General features: G+C 43.6%; 2 protein-coding genes across 2 annotated transcripts; both read left to right on the top strand.

Moving 5' to 3' along the window:
- Positions 1-437: 437 nt before the first annotated feature.
- On the top strand, positions 438-10,652 carry pah (phenylalanine hydroxylase). Its single transcript, XM_053415483.1, is given in 14 exon segments — positions 438-654; positions 1,957-2,076; positions 5,074-5,269; positions 6,459-6,546; positions 6,883-6,902; positions 6,984-7,137; positions 7,630-7,826; positions 8,254-8,389; positions 8,505-8,574; positions 8,784-8,840; positions 8,963-9,058; positions 9,440-9,573; positions 9,667-9,782; positions 10,079-10,652. Coding segments are annotated over 14 exon segments (1,500 nt in total). The 5' UTR covers positions 438-582; the 3' UTR covers positions 10,123-10,652.
- A 981-nt stretch (positions 10,653-11,633) lies between these two features.
- Positions 11,634-17,503, top strand: th2 (tyrosine hydroxylase 2). Its single transcript, XM_053414898.1, has 12 exons — positions 11,634-11,882; positions 12,874-13,048; positions 13,213-13,301; positions 13,394-13,461; positions 13,545-13,595; positions 13,970-14,115; positions 14,748-14,883; positions 14,986-15,055; positions 15,138-15,194; positions 16,236-16,331; positions 16,423-16,556; positions 17,149-17,503. Exons 1-12 carry the CDS (start codon positions 11,634-11,636, stop codon positions 17,312-17,314), a joined length of 1,437 nt encoding a protein of 478 aa, XP_053270873.1. The 3' UTR covers positions 17,315-17,503.
- Positions 17,504-21,353: the final 3,850 nt, after the last annotated feature.

Below are 21,353 nucleotides of genomic sequence, written 5' to 3'. Positions count from 1 at the left end.
TTGGAAGATTCAAGAACTTTCATTTTAAGTTTTTGTGCATTAATTGGTCCCATTTTGGACAACTGCGTTTTCAAACTGAGAGTAATGACGTCTTTGAGGATCATGAAAATACCTTCACAGTGTTTTAAACTCGTGCAAACTAAGGATTCAGGGAGTGAAGGTTCACTTCTCGGTGTGAATCGTACCTGAGGTCTGACTCGGATCTGCAGGCTGCACGAGCACCAGCAGGCTTCTCAGCAGCAGCAGCAGCATGAAGGTGGTGAAAGCAACGATAACTGAAACACAACAAAACAATACAAAAGTTAAACACAGAAAAAAATGCGCACATCACAGCCGGGGCATCGATCCAGCGGCGCGCAACCGAAACCAGATGTGCCAAATTGTGATTCCAGTTGCAAAACATCCCGTGACAGCGCCACGCGGAGGAGGGGGTGTGGTGGTGTCACATGGCTGCTGCACGTTAAAAACGCACAGAGCTGCAGCAGAGAAACTTCTTCTCCCTTCACACACTCTCTGAGCATCATCACACAAACACACACACACACAGACACACACAGAGGTCCTTTCACCTGAGGAGAGAAGATGGACGCTGCTTACAAGAAAGTCAACGGGAGCTCTGGTCCTGAGGCAGAGGCTGAAAACCAAGGCTCAGGGGTAAATCTGATTCCTCACTCTGGACATGCTCTGATATCTGATTGATCTTTATGCCATTAATAGTTAGATTCCATCAGGTTGTGGCTGACATTTGATTTTCACCGACAAATCCATTACCTTGTTCTCAGCTGTGGTTTAAAACGTGGCAGGAAAAAGTTATTTCTAGGGGTAAAAAGTAAATGTATGTGCAAGTAGTTGAATAGAACCAGTGTGTTTTGGATGCAGCTACAATGACAGAGCAGGTTATAGCTGGAATTTTCCAGCAGCAGACAAAGCAGGGGAATGTAAAGCTGCCTCGGTGAAAACAAAGGCAAACAAAAATGACAAAATGTGCAAAAATGTGATGTCATAATACACCTTGCTCCCAGTTTGCAGGTATTTGAACAAGCTGGGATTGGATAGGACCATTGTGCTAGTGTTTAAAAAAGTAAAGAGATGAAGTATGTTGTTGAATAATCGAAAATCTGCTTCTAAAAGTGATGATTTCTTGCCTTTTTGACTTTAACTTTAAATTTGAAAAACAAACCCTATATGAATACACCACTTTTCATTTGGGAACTTCAGCACTTTTATGGATTTTATTATTGATTTTTCGGGCTAAAACAATCAGACCACGACACGTTAAAGATAACAGATCGCTGCCTTGACCGTGCAGGAATGTCGTCATCTGTAAGATGTTCTGTTCCTCCGTGACCGTACCTGCAGAAACAATGTGTTTGTGTTTGACTGTGTGTGTGGAGCATGTGGTTCTGCAGGGATCTGCGCTCAGAGGTGAAAGGTGCGAAGGCTTTGAGCTTTTTACGATCAAACCTCACGGCTTTCAGCTCGATTTCACGCTCTTCCTCTCACAGCTGTACTAGAACACGTAACGGGTTCCAAACCCAAAGCAAACTGCAGAGTAGTGATTAGAAAGTGAGGGATTGACAAACTGCAGATGAACAATTGGGATGTGGTTGTCTAGAAAATGTCATAAAAACATAAAAGTTGTTTAGTTTGTCCAGTTTCGGCTACTGTAAAAAACATGGCTGCCTCCTTAGAGAGGCCTCGCTCCTGATGTAAATATAAAGTATTTAAATATAAAGGACTCGTTCTGAGGTTAAGGAAACAACACCAGTGAAAACATAACTGGGATTATTTTGTATTCAATTTCTGCCAGTAAATTATTTTCACCTGAATCTTACACACTGGACCTTTAAAGTAAATCATGAAGAATAATGAAAGTCTCCCTCCCTCTGTTTTGCTGACCTCTATAATAACAGTGCACGTTTTAACCTCATGTTTTTGTCTCCTCTTTCTGGACAGAGGAGACGAGGCTCCATGTACCTGGAGGAGGAGACCAACAAGAAGTCCGAGGTCATCTCCTGCATCTTCTCCCTGAAGGAGGAGGTGGGTGCTCTGGCCAGGGCTCTGCGGCTCTTTGAGGTAAAAACCCAAATCTCACAAACCTGAGGTCACATGACTCTCATGAGCAGGATGCACTGAGTAAAACTGAGACTACACAGGAATGTTAATGTAGAGCTGGGGCGGTTTAATCCACAGACATATCCTGAAACCCAAAGGCCACAGCTAATTATTGTTTTTTTTTGGGGGGGGGGGGGGGGTGGGGGGGGGGGTTTTATGTTATAATCTCTGGATGTTAACATTGTGCAGCGTTGTTACAACGTCCAGCTTGTTGTGTTTAGCAGAGAAACCAGGTTACGTGCACGATTATCGGTTAGAGTTGTGTTTACATGGCATTTCTGACCCTTTAAAGAAGGAAACCAAACAAACAGCTTATCTCACGTTCGTGTATCAGCTTTGTGCTCTTTGATCCACTGACTCACCTCCTCCTCTTCCTCCTCTTCCTCCTCCTCCTCCTCCTCCTCCTCTTTCTCCCAATGTCAGTTACTGGCAGTGAACAACTAGACAAAACGATTCATCAATGTCTTGAGAAAATACTCGGTCAACTGATCAATAATGAAAATAACCATTGACCCGTGCTATTCGTTTTCCATTATTTTGTGATATCACATTGACATCATCAGGGTTATTTTCTTCAACCTTGGGAAATCTCCCATCAAATGCTGTTTAATATTATACATTAAGTGATAATCATCCAATATAATATAAAAAAATTGACACAATAAATTGGTGCTTTTACTCAACGTTGGCCATTTTCAGTTCGCACTTTGGTTCCTTTATTTGTGATTCTTTTGGATCCAGGACTTGAGCTTTGGGATCTGAGCTCATGTAAACACGAGGAGGTCGGTGTATCAATGTGTGCAGTGTGTTTTTTTTTTTATTCTCTTCCATCGATCTGATCTGCCTGCGTACGTGACTACGTGAGCGTATTAACTTCCACATCGAGGAACCATCCAGATTTGTGTTCGCTCCTTCCTGCCGTCACAAACCAAACAAAGTGTGTATTAATACCAAACACTTGAAGGATTAAAGTCCCAAAACATGTAAAACATCTGGAATTACCAAATGTTTGTTGTTAGTGGAGCTGTGGAGAGATTCTTCTCCTCGGCTGTGTGAGTTTGTGGGGGTGGAGATGTGGGCGGGGCCGAGCGTGATCAATAAAAAGAATGTGCCAAACAACGCTCTCTGCAGACGCACTTGTAAACATCAGGATCTCTTTGAACCTATGAGCTCGCACTTCTCCAATCCTCCCCCTGCTCCACCCCCTGCTCTCCTCCACACATCCAGATATTCAGTAAAGTGGGTCAGATGACCCCCCAGCACCGTCAGCCTGCTCCTCTCGGGGCGAACGCACCAACATGTGCTAACGTTCAGCCGAGCAACCTTCTATCACGGGTTCACTGTCATCTTGTGGACGTCTTAACCTTTTTGTTTACATTTAGGAAAAGTCGTGCACACAGAAACAAACCCCATCACACTCTTTATCCTTATGAGAGAGAAGGGAGCATGTGACAGGGGCAGCGTGGCTTTCATGTGACGAGTCAGAGCCGAGGGCCGACCTTGACCTCGCACCTCGGCCCTGTGGCGGCGGGACGGCTCGGAGGGGCACCGACTTCTGACAGCACGACCCTTACATCCTGACCGGGGTTAGGACTTAAAGCCTGCTATGTTAAGCTGGACCAGGCCACTCATAGCACACACAAAAATGTAGAATCAAAGAGCTTAGTGCGCTCGGGGACACATTTTGAACTCCAAACCACGGTTATAACACATCTTGATATCTTTGCATTCCTTTTTTTTATACTCTGATATTTACTGACAGCCCCAGGTAGAGAGAGAGGGAAATAGAAATCCATTGCACTGATAACTTATTAACTTATTTCTGCACAGGACAAGGTTTGAATCTTGAAAACCACCTTAAGTTAAACATATTGACTGTGGAATCTATCAGGGATTTAAACGCTGTAATCCTAAAGCAAAATGTTCAACATTTTGAGATGCAGCTGCTTTTATGGACCATCTGCATCTGTTTTACCAGCTTTACTATGAGCACATATGTTATCACTTGTCCATTTTTCATATATAAGAGCTTTACATGTGTCTGTTTTGAATAGATTATTACATTCAAGAGAAATATTTGTTCATTTTATTATTATTTATTATTATTATTTATTATTCAATTTTATTTATAAAATGTGTTTGTATCTCGACTAGATCTGATCTGTATGCAGAATATCTCATCCCCTTAAACTTGTTTATTGCGTTCATAATGATGAGTTTATAGAGAATAACAACAAGAGTGAAATTAACATGTTTTTGAGAAATCAGCAGAAAATGTTGCATCACAAAACCCGAGTCAGCGTTTCCTTCGGAATGCCAGCCTGCACTCGGACATGTCTCCTTCTAGGAAGAACTGGTTATGTGTTATGTTGAATGGGATCCAGATGGGAGAGGATGGAAGGGGGGGGTGGGGCTCCTCCCCTCCACTGAGCCTATGGTAGAGAGAGAACCACCGACTCCCTCTCCCTCCCCAAACACCACATAAACAAAAACACATTTCTACTCTGAAGACCTCGTGAAAATCACACGTTCCAGCGTTCAGGGCCTCTTTGCATTTTTAAAAGACAATCTTCTGAATAATTTCCCCCCCCCCAAAAAAGTGTGGAAACTTTCCCAGTGTTCCCGTGGGCCGTGCTGCAGAATGAGGGTGATTTATTTCCCCATTCTGCACGTAACCACTACAACATGTCCCGCATGCCTTTACTGTGAAGGTCCCGTGTGTCTGGCTCAGTGTCAGTTTGCAGAGGTCAAGGCAGCTCGGGGTCGAGGTCGAGCAGACTCCAACGTGTCTGATAGATAATAAACACATCCGTCCAGCAGCCTCACAGCACCCACTAGTGGTGAGACAGAGGTAGTGCGGCAGCCTGCAGGAGTAGATGTTTGACTTTCAACTGTTTGTGAAAAAACAAACATCCCTCCCTTCTCACCACTGTCTCCATCATTCTTCTGTTCCTGCAGGACAAGGGCATCAACCTGACGCACATCGAGTCCCGTCCATCGGGGACGGACAAATACCAGTACGAGTTCTTCATCAGCGTGGACCCCAGCTGCTCCCAGGCCCTGGACGAGGTCATCGAGTGCCTGCGCACGCAGATCAGCGGCTGCGTGCACGAGCTGTCCCGCAACAAACAGAAGGACCACAGGTGAGGCCAGAGTGTGGGACTGCAGGGAGAGGACACACCGGGACAAGACGAGTGGGAATCCTCGATATAATGCAAATTGTGTTTGATTGTCAAAGTTCACAAATGGACGCCAGGGACGCCGCGGATCACCAGTGGTTTCCAGTAGAGGAGCATATGTGTCAGAGCACGTCAACCTTCTCAAGTAATAAGACTAACTGAGATTATCAAGCAGCAAACGTCTCCTCTAAGATATTCCAGTCTGGCTGGTGATTTATGATCCTCAGCCAGACGCAGTAATGAAGATCCAGCGTCGCCGATGAGTCCGATGACCCCGATGACCCGCCGCCCACGTCTCGACCCTTTATATTAGTCGTTTCCAGAATGACATTAGTTTAGCCGCTGAGGACCAACAGGCCCGACGTGAACAGAGGAGCTCTGTGTCCCAACCCCAGAATAACACAGGGAAGAGGAACATGCCAGGGTCACGGCGGGCGGAGACAGACAGGGCCACCATGATGCTCCCTTGACACCACGCAGACACTGAGGGCTACTGGTTGAGGGTCAAGTGGACGACAGGATATTTATGGCCGGCTTCGTAGACTGGCTGTTTATGGAGGAGCCTGGCAGGGGCCCATTGTGTTCCAGGGGCCTCGGGGTGGACCACACTGCGTAAATGTAGATGAATGTTTGGGCCCCAGTGTTTCTTTTGAGGGTCATAAATCCATATAGACGAGCAGATGCCCCCTCGTGTTGTCTTCTGTTGAGTTTCAAAATACCATCTCACAGGGAAAACACTTTCTACAGCATCAATAGCAATTTGTACTGGACATGAATATTTTGTTTTAATTGCAAATTAATCAATTAGTCTATAACATGACTGTGGCTGGGGTCGGAATCGAACCTGTGGCCTTAGCAGGAGAAATTTCTTCCTTTTGATTATTCAACCATATTTATTTCCTTGTGTTCTTGAACTGTTTTAATTTATTGTGTGTTTTTCCTGGCATGTCATATTTTTATAATTAAAACCTAAGAATACGCAAGAAACTGTCCGAGAGACAAAAGCACAAAATGTCTCCAACGTTATAACCTTCCAGTATTTCTAACATGTCCCCTTCCTCTGCGTGTGTGGACCGGACGTGTGATCGATCTGACCTGAGTCACCACATGTTGAATGTAAACACACGAATTACAGATGATCTAATAACCGTTATTATCCTGCAGTGCCGTGGTTCCCTAATGACATCCAGGACCTGGACCGCTTCGCCAACCAGATCCTCAGTTACGGCTCGGAGCTGGACTCTGATCACCGGTGAGGACTGACTCATCTGTCCTTGTGCCACATCCTGTGTGTGTGTGTGTTTGTTTGTGTTTGTTTGTGTGTGTGTGTGTGTGTGTGTGTCCTCTCACGCCCACCCACCTCTCTTATGAAAGACCACGCTCTGGAGATGACAGGCCCCACTCTGCTGTCTATTCTAATGGAAACTATCTCCCCGCACAAATTGATGTCATTGCTTTAATTGAGCCCCTATAATTATAGATAATTGCTCCCTTTCGCCACCGTCATTAAAGTGAAATGTATTCATCATAAGATGAGCAACACTCTACAAAGGCCTCATCTGAATATGCATGTTGCTGCTTCTATCAGAGGCGGAGTGCACGATGCCCGTCAGCGGCCTCGGGGTCCGGGCCGAGCAGAGGATTTCCACTCTTTGATTTATCTGAGAGTGGGCAGCGTGCGTTCATGAGATCTAACATGGCTGTCCTTTGTGTGTGTGTGTGTGTGTGTGTGTGTTTGTGTGTGTGTGTGTGTGTGTGTGTGTGTGTGCGCTCAGGGCTTCACAGATCCAGTCTACAGAAGCCGCAGGAAGGAGTTTGCCGACATTGCCTACAACTACAGACAGTAAGGGGGAAATATTTCAGTTCTGGCTAATTTCCTGATTCTTTCCCTGGAAAACAAACAAATATGGATAAAATTCCGATTAAAATATGTACACATTTTGAAAAGCGACATCTTTTAAAGCTTTCTAAAACATATGTGTTGTATTTTCTATGATTGCACCATATTTTGAATGAACGTGAAGGTTTGCATATTTGTAGAAAAGAAAATTGCTAAAATTTGGGGCCACCGTTCTTTTTTTTCACCACTAGGGGTCGCCAGGTTCAGAAATCTGCAAATCGCATTTAGTTAGCCTGGTTCTCTCAATTGAGACTTGTAACATCTTGGAATGGAATTATACTCTGAATTTAGAAATGTACACTATCATTAACTTTTTGGCAACACTATGTTGCTTTAATACTACTACAAATACTCTCCTATGCAGTTATATGCATGGAAATACCCTTTATGCTACTTTACAAACCACGATACAAAAACCTCTTGTCTTGGTCCCAGTGGCCAAATCATCCCCAGAGTGGAGTACACAGAGGAGGAGAAGCTCACATGGGGGACGGTGTTCAAGGAGCTGAAGACTCTGTACCCGACTCACGCCTGCCGCGAGCACAACCGGGTCTTCCCCCTGCTGGAGAAGTACTGCGGCTACACCCAGGACAACATCCCTCAGCTGGAGGACGTCTCCCGCTTCCTGCAGTGTAAGCTCACAGATCAGTGTGTGTTTTATCCCTTAAGTCAATTCTGGAGTTTTTATTTTATTCTGTTCACTTCTTTTAGTAACATTTCTATGTGTTATGGTTATTTTTAATGTCTATATCATTTTCCTATCAACTTCCCTGCATCTGTTGAATGCAACTTTAAATAATGTTGCTTTGTTCTCCTGATATTCAGATGTTATTCTGTTTTAAATGTTAGAATGGGTGATCAGTTTCTTTTTGTAATGATTAGTAGAGCAGAAAGGTTAGGAATTATTCTATACAGTTATTAATATCAGTGTTTAAACCTGTCTGTGTGAACGTGGGAGGCCGGAAGCTCCTCACACGCCGCCCTCCCAGCCTCCCTCTCTCTGTTATTCAACACTCACCCTCTCCTCCCCTCCATCCCTGGCGTGCTGCTCATCTGCAGCGTGCACGGGCTTCCGGCTTCGCCCGGTGGCCGGCCTGCTCTCGTCCCGGGACTTCCTGGGCGGACTGGCCTTCCGCGTCTTCCATTCCACCCAGTACATCCGCCACAGCTCCAAGCCCACGTACACACCTGAGCCGTGAGTGTTTCCTGGGGGGAGGGGGGGTTCTCGGCTCCACCTCTGACAGAAGAGGAAGAACAAACAGTGTGAACTTGTGTGAAGTCAGAGAGTAACTTGTGTTTCTGTGACGCAGGGACATCTGCCACGAGCTGCTGGGACACGTCCCTCTGTTCGCTGACCCGGGTTTCGCTCAGTTCTCACAGGTGATAAAGTTTCCAACCAGAAGACATTAAATTAAATACCTCAGGGATTCAAATCTGATTTTACCCTTTTGTAAGAATGGCACCAAAGTTAGTATTATAAATATTTGTGTGTATTAGTTTCTACACATCTGTTTCCATGTTGTGTTGTATTTTGTGTTTCCTGATCCTGAACATCTTTGTAACATGTTCATTGATTCTGTTGTGTAAAGGAAATTGGACTCGCCTCCCTTGGGGCCCCGGACGAGTACATTGAGAAACTTGCCACCGTGAGTACAGGAGAAATTATAATATCTGATTCAGTTTATGTTTTTAAGATGACTCTGAGCCTGCTCATCAACCTTGTGTTTGTGCGGATCCTAATTCGACGGTGGTGATTGTGTGTCCTCAGGTGTACTGGTTCACCGTGGAGTTCGGCCTGTGTAAGCAGGGTTCGGAGATTAAAGCTTTCGGAGCTGGACTGCTTTCATCGTTCGGCGAGCTGCAGGTAAGAAAGAGAAGCCCCCCCCCCCCCCCTCCCTTATGAGTCGTTATAACACGTTCACCTTGTTGCACAACCTCGGCTCTGCAGGAAGTGGGTTAGTGGGTCCACTCATACACAGGTTTAATGTGTCCCTGGGGGAATCGGACCCCCGGGCCCAGCGGGGGGTGCAGGTGAAGTGATTCACTAGATAACTGGGGGCGGAGGGAGGATGAACATCTCACCATCAAGGTCACAAGTTACATGAGGCGCTCTCTGCAGAGGATGTGCACTCGGCCGAGTCACAGCTGGAGAAACGCTGAGCGCTCAATAACGCCTCACTTCCTGTTCACTGAAATCCATACAGCATTAATGATATTAATATTTTCAACCTGTGTTTCCTTGTAGTACTCCTTGACAGACAAACCCTCACTGCAGCCCTTTGACCCGGAGAAGACCAGCATGCAGAAGTATCCCATCACAGAGTACCAGCCGGTCTACTTTGTGGCTGAGAGCTTCGAAGATGCCAAAGACAAAGTCCGGTAAGAACTTCTTCTTTCTTTACTCGAGGAATGAAACCTGCCACCATAACTTCAGGTTTCATTTTGAACGTTTCTTTCTTTGTGGCCCCACAGGAACTTTGCCGGCACCATCCCCCGGCCCTTCACCGTGCGGTACAACCCCTACACCCAGAGCATTGAAGTGCTCGATAACACCAAGCAGCTCAGGAACCTGGCCGACAGCATCGGCAGTGAGTGTCACACCCACATCACGTTTTAGCTCAGAGTGGACGATCCCCTTTTAATCAATCAATCAATCAGAGTTTTATTTGTTCAGCCCGTATTCACAAATCACAATTTTCACTTCACCCTCGACTAGAGTGAGAAAGAAACACTTAAATCTCTTTTAACACAGGGAAAAAACTCTCTAATCCCTAGAGCAGTTGGAAACCACTGATTCAAAGTTTCATATTCTCGTTATACAATCATCTTCTATATTTTTCAAATAACAGTTGAATGAATTCTCTGTTTTTGCTCTTTGTTTTAGGTGAAATGGGGAAACTGTGTGAAGCCCTGAGGAAACTGGCATAAAGGAGAAAGAAGCTGAATCTGCCTGACGATCACTTTCCTTCTTTCCCTTCTTCATTGAAACAGTCGCTCTTTTATTAGACTGCGGAACTAAACTGTTACGCAGATTCGTTTTTCTTTACATTGTAACAAATATGCAATCAAATAATAATGATATAAATATAGATATATAGATATATTATCCAATTAGTAGCAAATACTCTATGTGTATTTCAGTTAAGTGAATTTAGTGTACCATATGCAGGACAATAAGGAACGTGGCAATATAAAATGTGTTACAGTAAAAACGTTAACTTTGTCCATCAACATCTTATTGACTTGAATCTAAAACCTTGTAAACATATAATTTTTGTTTGATGCCAAACGACAACTGCAATGATCTTATTTTTTTCTATGCATTTTAAAGCTAAAACTTACTGAGGGATCATTTTTGTCGCTAAAGCTTTAATTTTTGCTTTGCTGGAATAAATGTTTTGTATCTGCATGAAATGTTTTACTGAAGAAAATAAACTTTACTACTCTTGGAACTTTAAGAGCTTGTGTCTTTCATACATCTGTTAATATTCTTAAAACTTCCACCACTCTAATTAAGAAATTAGAGTGGTGGAAGTTTATTTGCTCAAGTACAATTTCAGGGGTACTTTATTACGATATTTCTATGTCATTTTACTTTATACTTATACTCCACCGAGAATTATAACAACATTCAGCATCAGTTGTGCTTTTACTTTGAAAACTGCATTTTCTGCAGCCTAAGTACATTTCAATCTGCTATGTTTTATTGCTGTTTAATGACAGGTATAATGTAAAGTTATTTTAAATGACTACCTCTATTTCATGCAACTATATACTTCAACAAACTATAAATAAAGTAGTTTTACTGTAAATTGACTACAATATTAAATTGCTGTTTGCATGTTGCACCAATAACAATAATCGAGACAAAACATATAAGAAACAATTCTGCAGTAAGAGAACTTTCAATTTGAAAAGTGTATTTTCTTGCAAATTTGTCTTAACTCAAGTAAATTCTTTAAACTGTAATCCTCCATTCAAGCTGCTTTCTCCTCTTATATCGTTTGCTATATTGCAGTTTAAAGTGACATCTGTAATTTTACTTTTAAATGGTTTGAATACTTCTTCCATCATTTCACAATTTGGTTTTAACACTCAATTAATAGATGGGTACATCAAAATAGTGAAATCAGCCAAAACCAACAAATCAGTCAAAAGGTCCTTTTTGCTTTAAGAAATAAGATTTATCTTACATCACCTTTTTGAATGAATCTGTTGTGTTTCATAAAACATTGCATTTTTTTGTGTAACCCTGTTATGGTGTTTTTAACCTATACATAGATGTGAAGATCTCATGACGCACAATAGGAGCCAAAAGGAGCCCAACGCGCACGCTGCTCCTGCGCACCTCCTCTCCATGAGACCCTCGGACCTCCGGGTATTTAAACCTGGAGGAACCTGCAGCCCCCCTCACTCTGGAAGCTCCGCACACCGCACACATGAAGACGGAGGGCGGGGTGCAGGCGGCTCCGTGCAGCGGGAGGAGGCACAGTCTGATCGAGGATGCTCGGCGGGAGCGCAGCAGCGGCTCCTCGGGCCCCCCGGGGCCCCCGGGCCCCACCGGCCCCTGCAGGTCCGGGGACGGCTCCGTGTTCGAGGAGAAGGACGGCCGGGTGACGGTCAACGTGCTCTTCTCTCTCAGCAACGACAAGAACGCAGGATTCTTCAAAACTGGCAAAATCTTCGAGGTGAGCCAAGAAACATGCGAAGATGGAGAAGCTCCTCCATCACCTGCACGTCCCCAATATCCAGATTTAATATGTTAAACCTACTTCTTTAATATTTGAACTTGGTCTAGTCCTCTTTGTTCCATTGTTTTTGCTTCTGTGTAGTTTTTATTCTTCTATTCTTTGTGTTTTACTCTGTTATTTTCCGCTTTAATCTTTGTTTTGTAAAACACCTTGTTACCTTGGTATTAAAAGGGGCTTTATAAATACAATGTACTTATTTACTTTTCAGTTAATTTACTGTACTGAAAAGTTGTACTAAACTGTAAAAGTAATCTAATTCTGTAATACATAAGTAGTAATAATGAGGGGAAATGGCCCCTGTGAGGGTTTATATGCATGATATACAGTAGTATAATGTCATATTTATGTATCATTATTATTATTATCACTTATTGATGCTGATTGATTGGTGGATTGATTGTAGATATTGTATCTTCACATGTTCCACATTACTGGAACATTATTATCATATCAGCTGCATTTTAACGTTGTATAGTCGAGTTGAGTGTAATTCTAAACTGTTGGTGGTTTAATCAGTACGATTAATTATTGCTTATTCAGGCTATTTTAAATTCTAAATCTTGATTTGAAAATGAACAATTTAATTGACAATTTAAGATCCTCTACATTAATATGATCTTATTGGATTTGATTTAAATGTTTTTTCCACAAGAAAATGGCACAAAAAATGTCCTTTAAATGCATCACTGATATTGTTTTATTCATATTGTTGCTCAATTTAAGGCTCCACTCTTATTATGAATGTAGGTTTTGATGGATTTGGTCTGATCCATAACTTCCAGCACCTTGGACTTCAACTTTGAAAAATTCAAGCTAATAAACTGAAGTTTGATGAGTGGAAAGATATCGATCGGTCAAGATGATTAAAGAGAACAGAAGAACAAAACGAGGTTTATTTCTTTTGTTAATCCAGTTTTTTCTCTTGTAGACGTTTGAAGCCAAACTTCTTCACATCGAGAGTCGACCCGGCAGGAAGTCGAAGAACAGCACGACGGACCTGGAGTTCTTCATGAAGTGTGAAGTTCACGGCTCCGACCTGGACGTGTTCCTCAACTCCCTGAAGAGAGCGGCTGACGACGTTCGCTTCATTCCAGAGGAGAAAGGTGCAGGATCATATTATTATACTTTTTATGATATCTTCCCTCTGTTCCCGTCTGTTAGTGGCATCATTCATTCATCAAATTCTCCCTTTTAATGTTTCCATTTGATAATCACATGCAAACAAGCTCATTAACAAAACCACTCATTATATTCCTCCTCCTGTCAGTTCCCTGGTTCCCTCGACGGATTAAAGACCTGGACAGATGCAACATGTTAATCACCAAATTCGATCCGGACATGGATCAGGATCATCCAGTGAGTGTTTTCCACGTCTGCTGCAGAATGTCACTGAGTCGCTCTTCAGATGAATTCACTCACTCATGGTCTCCTCCATCTTTGTCTCACAGGGATTCAGTGACGCAGAATACAGGAAGAGACGAGCCTTCATCTCCGAGCTCGCGTTCACATTCAAACAGTGAGTTTTCAGAATGAAGCTCATCTGTTTTCTGAGTTTGACGTGAATATTGTGTCATTAAATGAGCTTTTTCTTTGTTGCAGGGGCGACCCGCTGCCCCTTGTGGAGTACACAGCAGAGGAAGTGTCCACATGGTGAGAGTCAGCGTCACAGATGCATTGTGGGAAGAAGAACCCGACCGATTTATCATGTCTCAGCCTTTCACAGACATATCGGTCTCGGCCTTTTTGTTTGACATCATGAAAACTTACTTTTCAGACGTAACAATGCAGGAAAGATGCACGTTTATATTTTAGATCTTGATTCAGGTTCAATATATTTGGTTGTTTCTTATTATTTATAGTTATTTATAGCCAAATCTATGGTTAAACTGTTAAATGTCATTGAGCATTGAACATTCTTATATTCGGCACGTTTATCAGCCTTCAGCACAATAATGGCTCCGTTGGGGAGTTTGTTTAAAAGTGCGATTGTGTGTTGATGTTGTTCGACTGTGTTTAATCTGAAGGAGGGAGATCTACCAGCAGCTGAGGAGCATCTACCCGACTCTGGCCTGTCGTCAGTTCCTGGACGGGCTGCAGCAGCTGGAGGAGGAGTGCGGCTACGGGGAGCAACGCATCCCTCAGCTCAGGGAGGTGTCCGCCTTCCTGAAAGGTGACAGAGGAGGAAACGTTAGAACTAAAAGAGAACCTTAGAGAACACAGATTGAAAAGAGCACAACAAATTAATGTCCCTGCTTGTCTATAAGGTCTTAAAAGGTAGAATTATGAGATAGTGTGCAGAAATAAAAAATGAAGATGTGTGTCTGGTATCCTGAAAGGCAGCAGTGACTGGGAAATTACATTTAATATAAGGTTAAGCTGTGCAAAAGATTAATACAAAACACAAGTGATAGATGATTGAGGAGTGTTGTTGTTTATTCATGTTTTGTGTGTAGAGTTTAGCGACATCTAGTGGTGAAGTTGCATGTTGCAGCTGAGTGTCCCTCACCTCACCCTCCCCCTCCAAACATGATGGAGAACCTGTGGTAGCTTCAGTTGTCGTAAAAACTCAAAATAAAACAACAATTTGTACAATTTAGATGAAACACACAAGTGGAAACACCACTAGGATTGTGTGTTTTTTGTTAAATTACTAACAAAAGTGATATTTCGACGAGAAAAGAACAGAATCAGGGATCAAGGTTGATTTAAAAAGGTCACACTAAGGATATCACCGTATGTTTTCCGTGCATCTATCGTCTCCGTCTCCTCTGAACATCTACGTTCTTCTTCTGCTGCTTTCAGAGAAGACCGGTTTCCAGCTGCGTCCGGTCGCCGGCCTGCTGTCCGCCCGGGACTTCCTCGCCAGTCTGGCCTTCAGGGTGTTTCAGTGCACTCAGTACATCCGACACTGCTCGGCCCCCATGCACTCCCCCGAGCCGTGAGTTCATCACAACTTTCATTTATTCACGTGCACGTACGGACGCTGTTTCCCTGAACACCTCTGCTCCCCCCCCCCCCCCCCCTCCCCTGCCCCTGGCAGAGACTGCTGCCATGAACTGCTCGGACACATCCCCATGCTGCTGGACAAAGAGTTCGCTCAGTTTTCTCAGGTGACTGAACCGTGCTCCTCATCATCTTTCATTTCTTATGTTCAGAATTACATTCAACTCTAATGCATTTTAATATTTTCAGGAGATTGGACTCGCCTCGCTGGGAGCTTCAGATGAGGACATTGAGAAACTGTCAACGGTAGGTTGTACTTTAATTTAACTTCCACATAAAATCAATTTAAAAGTCAATTCAATGGAGTTTAATACATATTCAGAAGGCTCAATGTTTGTAAAATCAATACTTTGGGATAAAATGTCACAGGAGATTGTATTTAATGTTATAATCAGATGTTTTTTGGTAGTTTTTCCTTTCTCTTAATGACGGTTAAGGGCAAAGGATGTTGCACCTTGTTTTTCCCTCAGTGACGAAGTTGTATATGTTATTGTGGGCAAAACTAATTTAATTTGACTGATTAATTGATCGATCAAAAGTTGAAGGAAAATCTTTTAACATCTAAAGGAAACCACTCAGTTTAATCATGGTTATTCAGCGCCATCTTGTGGCTGGAGTCAATATTACGCCTCACAAAGGATCTGAGAGGAGCTGAACATAAATTAAAAACACACCTATTTAGTCTGGCTTTTATGTAGTGTTCTTTAATTTGATGGATCTTTTAATTAAATGTATAGATTATTATGCATCTTATTCCATTTTATTTGACTGAAATGTCAGTATTTATTATACATCTTAACTTTCTTTGATTATTGTCATTTCTAGTATTGATTGCTTTTATATATATTAGTCTCTAAATCCTAATAAAACAAATGTTTAATAAATTGTTAACATCCTTTGCTACATGGATAAAGTTTGATTGATTGATTGATTGAATAACTTGACATTGGTTTAAACCTGCTGGCCTTTAGATCCATTTTTCCAACTTATTGTTTTGTTCCGTCCCTTTTATTATATAAATATTATTATTATAGTCCAGCTCCAAGGTTTACATTTGTGCCTTTTTCATTTAAAGTTAATGCAAACATGTAAAACACTGAAATCTTGGCAAAAAAAATGATCCTGAGCTGAAACCCTTCATCTCATTGTCTTTTCATGATGTAAAAATAAAGCCTCTATAAATAAAACATGCTCAGTGGATTCACCAATCAGCCGACTCACTGTTACTCCTTTCAGACAAACTCTAAACCACGTTATCTATCTGTGTTTCACTTGATTTCATTATAGCTATACTGGTTCACAGTGGAATTTGGCCTGTGCAAGCAGAATGGAGCAGTGAAGGCTTACGGAGCTGGACTGCTGTCTTCCTACGGAGAGCTCGTCGTAAGTGTTCATGTTTTACTGCAGCGTGTCCCCCCCCCCCCCCCCTGTTTTGTTGGCCTGGCTCACGATCAGTTTGACCTGCTCCTCTCAGTACGCTCTGTCTAACGAGCCAGAGTACAAGCCGTTCAACCCGGAGGAGACGGCGCTGCAGCCGTACCAGGACCAGACCTACCAGCCGGTTTACTTTGTGTCTGAGAACTTTGAGGATGCAAAGATCAAGTTGAGGTATTTCTCTCATTACTTCATGTCCAGAACTGTCAGGAAACCAACATCTGAGCTGTGTTCACTCAGCGGCGTTTTAATACAGTTACATGATTTTAAAAAAGCAACACACACACATATACAACTGTGCTGTTCCTTTAACTATAATACAATCTGTTGTACTTGAATGTTCAGAACACTGTAAATTAAATTTGGGGATAAATTTTGCAACGTCTAAATCTGAAATGTAAAATGTAATGAAAACACGAGAGCAAACCTAAAACCTTATTAATATAATTATCAGGCACAGGTCTGTACATAAACTGAATTTAACCTGGGGCAAAGTTAGGTTCCCTCCACCAAGTTTGGTAGAAGTTCATTCCCTAGTTTTCATGTAATCCTGCGAATAATTAAAGACACAAATACACAAAAGAAAACATCAGTTGGTTAAATTCAGGTCAAAGTCGTATTAACATGACATGAAACATGTATTATGGTTTTTAAAATCCCTACTGAAACCCAGCTGAACACCTATGGATGATTTTGGAGCCGACAACCCGCTCATATCTTTGCATCTTTCCAATACTAATCTAAATGCATGATTTCCTTTGCACAGGAGATACTCTACAACTATCAAGCGTCCCTTTGCAGTTCGCTACGACCCGTTTACCTGCAGCGTGGACGTTCTGGATCAGCCCGGAAAGATCCAAAAGGCTCTGAGCCAGATGAGGGAAGACCTGAAGACCCTGCACGGGGCCCTGGACAAGCTCGGCTCGTCTTAGGACCCGGGACAGAGACTTTCTGCAGAGACGAGACACACGGACGAGACACAATCCCAAGCAAATGGATGGACGTTTGGTTTTAACGTTGTATATGAAATCACATATTTAAATCACACTGTAGCTTTGTGAGGTTCCACGAGGGCCATTTTATTTGTGTGTATAACTTATTATGTCCTGTGAAGACAATGTAAAAAGAAATAAACTTTTATATTCATGACTAAGCTTCTTGAAAACTTGAATAATAGGAAATCGTAAGCTGCTGAATTGTTGAGGAACAGTGGAGAACGAGCGAACCACTACAATACAAGACTTGCAGGCAACTTCCTCGCCTTTAATTCCAAGCCAACTCTTTTCCATTTGGAAAATTCTTGGAACCCATTTGTCTTCATGTGTTATTAAGCAAAGGGAAGGAGCTAATTATGAATGATTCAAGTATCGTGTTCCCTGAGCTGGTCAAGGCCGGAGCCAGCACCGGGGCCCAGCACATCGGTGGGGCCAGGTCACCGGGACCTCACAGTCGACCAAAGCACGGTCGGCAGGGCCGCGCTGCTGACAGATGCTCTTCGATCTTTCTTTCTCTCACTCCGTGCGTCTGGAGGATTCGGCTCTCGGGGGGTTTATGACCCACGTCCAGTGTTTTGATCTCCAGGCAGGCGAGGATGCATATCAGGGCCGCGCACGTCACAGCTTTTCCCTGAAAACATCAACACCAGCACCAGCACGGTGGCTGGCAGAGCCTCCCCTGGCAGCCACCTTGTGTTGGGAACAGTTCCCTTACCATAACTCCACTGCACAGTAAATCAAGCCCCCTGGGAAAGCCTGTGTTTGTTGATTAGAGAAAAGAACGTGTGTGTGAACAGAGAGAAAGAGAAAGAGAGGGAAGTGGAGGGAGAGAGGGATCCACTGCTTGACAAGTGAGTTCTGTCTCTCTCTTTCTCTCCAACCCCGAAAGTCAAACACTTAATAATTTCTTGTATCTCGTTCCTGCATCCAGTTCTCTCCAAATTCGCAAATCCCAGTGAAACCACAGCCAGGATCCAAATCAAAGGCGTATTGCCACAGCAACGGGCTCCAGCTAGATTCTCGCCACAAATCCCAGATTGCTGTATCATCCCGACTCTGAGTGTTTTTCTTTTACTCGTGTCGGGGCCATCCCATCCCTGCGCTGGCGTGCTCTCTCCTCGGGGCTGGAAACAGGGTCGTGGGGTTCGCTTTGCCCTCGGGTCCAAAAGAGATTCCTCTTTCATTCACTCCTCATCCCCAACGTCTGTTCTTGTTCTGTGTAACCTTGGTGAGTGGGTTCGATCTCCGGTGAGAAATGTGCAGCTGAATGATAATCGCAGATTAAGGTCTTGTCTACAAGACCACAGATATTATTTTGTACAGATATTTTACATCTTTTACACAAATTATCCATCTTTCTTCATTCAGACGCACACATCAAACACCAGAGAAGAACCGGGTTCAAGTGACAATGTGGTGCAGTGATGCTAAATTTAGCTGCGAACTTGAAACGTATATATAGCCACCGATTGAAGTTGTCATACAAAGAAACAATGGGCTTGTGCGAAGTAAACGGTGACATCATCCTTTCCCCAAACACTCCATCTTACATCAGATACACAGAAACTGGAGCTTATGAAACTCTGCAGTTTGGAAGGAGTTTGTAAAACTGCTGTTTGGATCGGTTTCAAACGCAGAGGGAAAAGTTTACTGTTGCTTAAAATCCACATCCGTGTGGTGAGGGCAGAATCAGGTCCAGCAAGTTCAAGAGCGATGGTGAACTGAAGATCTGCTTAAAAAGAGGTTAAAAGGTTTATCTCCAATATACAGTCGGAGACTTACTCGTCATAAGTTATTTCTATGTGATTTATGTTGTCTATAAAAATGTGGTAAGACTGGGGAAAGACCGGGATGTCTTTTCTCAATATTGAAACATCTGGAAGTCCAAGCAGTACAGCCGGAATCAAAGGTGCCTCCATGCAAGAGTTAAGTCCGACTTATTGTTCGGTTCTGGATGCTGGAGGGAAACCACAGCGATATGAAAAAGGATTTTCTGACAAAGCCACGAAGCTTCCTCCGGCCTTAACAAGATCACAAACCTGGAATCACACGGGGGAAAACAAGAGAACATCATCAGTGGAGTCAGGCGGAGTCGACTGACGGCTGGGCAACGTGCTTCCACTGGACTGGACGCAGATCCCCAAAGTTCTGCTGAGACGGACTCCTCCAGGCAAAATAAAACCTGGAAGACCAAAATGACTTGGCACAGGGCTGCTACCGGCGAGGAAGCCAGGATGAACTTAACTGGGGGTGAGGCCCGACGTCTTGCGAAGGCTAGGGGGATGATGGAGGGAGCTTACTGCAGCTTTATCTCCCATTGGAGACAAAAGAGTAAGAAAGTAAGAGAGAGGTGTTGGTATGTGAGGGTTTCTTTTCCAATCTGGACAAAGACGAGCTGAGCTGTTTTCCTCCTGCTTCCACTTTTCATTGTAAGTAAAACTAAACCTGTCCTGAGGTTGATTCCTCCTCACCTCTATTTAATATACAAAAAACTACTGAAACGTTCCAGCAGAAAAGCAGAGATGCAGCTCTTTCCTAACCAACTCTCCTCGACTCATCAAGATGAACGTAATCGCTTCATTCTGGGAAAGCATCGCAAACAAACCAGCCACGAGATTAAATCGAACACCGGCCTCAAAGGGCTCTAATCTCTGCCTTTGTTTCCCCTCATATCATGAGCCTCATTATTTTTATTTGCTCTCTTTTCGTTGAGCCCGGGCTTAAAGTCGACAGGGAAGAATTATCTGAAGGGGGGAGATTAGGAGGAAGTTGGTTAAAGGATTGTGAGGCGGTCTGATCTCTCTTTCATCAGGTTCACAGTGAACACAACCGTGAGAGATCAAACTTTTTGAGAAGCACAATTGCTTCATCCAGGTCACATCAGAAGCTTAGGGTTTAGAATGTGGGGCAGTGACATTTGAGGACGTGCTTCCAGGAGAAGACGTCATTTTAAGATGTTCAACATGGATCATATGCTGTAGGTTTCAGTCCACGGATAAAATGGACTTACATCTTCATGAACTTCTGCTCACTGGCCACCAGATGGTGTCCTAGAGTCAAGGGAGATGGGGGTGGGGGGGTATATGTAACCTACTGAGATTTCATGACGCATGTTTCAGAGGAAACTGGCTCAGTAAGCGAATCCTGTGCCCTGTATGGCTGCTTCTTTATCATCTTTGGAGCGTGTTCATGTTCACACACGGGTACGGCGGCCTCTCGCTCTGACAGTGACATCTCCTGTGTTCGGTGCAGCTGCTCCACCGCGGCCTGCACCTTGAGCCCGGTGAAACGCAGAGAGTTGAGACCACATTGGACTTGTTCAAACAAAGGAGTGGACCAGGAGAAGCAGTAGCATGTTATGCTTTGTGGAAGGCGGTTAACACCTCCCGTCCAAGAAATATACGAGGTTGACAAACTGGTTTGAAAGACTGGAGGTCCATAGGGGCCGAGCTCGACCGTGCACGGACAAACGTTGGCACCACACGACCGAGTGTTTCAGCTCACGTGTACATTAATAAAGTACAATCAACTCAGGTATGAATGTATCCCACACCCTTGAAGATAAAGTAGGTCTGCAGACACAAGTGATCGACTTTCACCTCGAATGATTCGCGATCGAGTTAATTAAACGTGTGCCCTCTGTAGCTCAGCCGGCCTGTGACTGAAAAAGGAGATGCTTGTTTTCTTCCTGTGACCAGTACAATGAGTCCTTGTTGTACCAGGAGGTAAAGTATTACAAGCCTCTGCCAAGTAACCCCTTGTCTTCCATGTTGGGTCTGTAATTATCCAGCAGGGTAAGGTATTCTTCCTTCTCCCCGCGGCCTCACGGACATGACTCAGTTGTAGATGACCTGAAATGGCCTCAGACTCCCTTCCTTCCCAAAGCCTTTCCTACGATTACAATCCTTTCAAACCCAACCACCCCCCCCCTCCCCCCTCCCCCCTCCAGACAGGGCTTGCCCTAAAGCTGGAGGGC

Source organism: Pleuronectes platessa, chromosome 22 (genome assembly GCF_947347685.1).
Source record: "Pleuronectes platessa chromosome 22, fPlePla1.1, whole genome shotgun sequence".
NCBI lineage: Eukaryota > Metazoa > Chordata > Actinopteri > Pleuronectiformes > Pleuronectidae > Pleuronectes > Pleuronectes platessa.
The sequence above is the reverse complement of the archived record's forward strand: the minus strand, read 5'-3'. Positions and strand labels throughout refer to the sequence as shown.

Excerpts from the sequence above, each read along its gene's own strand:
- th2 (XM_053414898.1), top strand. The coding sequence starts at position 11,634 with ATGAAGACGGAGGGCGGGGTGCAGGCGGCTCCGTGCAGCGGGAGGAGG. Across the intron at positions 11,883-12,873 it reads AAACTGGCAAAATCTTCGAG|ACGTTTGAAGCCAAACTTCT; the intron begins GTGAGCCAAGAA and ends TTTCTCTTGTAG. Across the intron at positions 16,557-17,148 it reads GATGCAAAGATCAAGTTGAG|GAGATACTCTACAACTATCA; the intron begins GTATTTCTCTCA and ends TCCTTTGCACAG.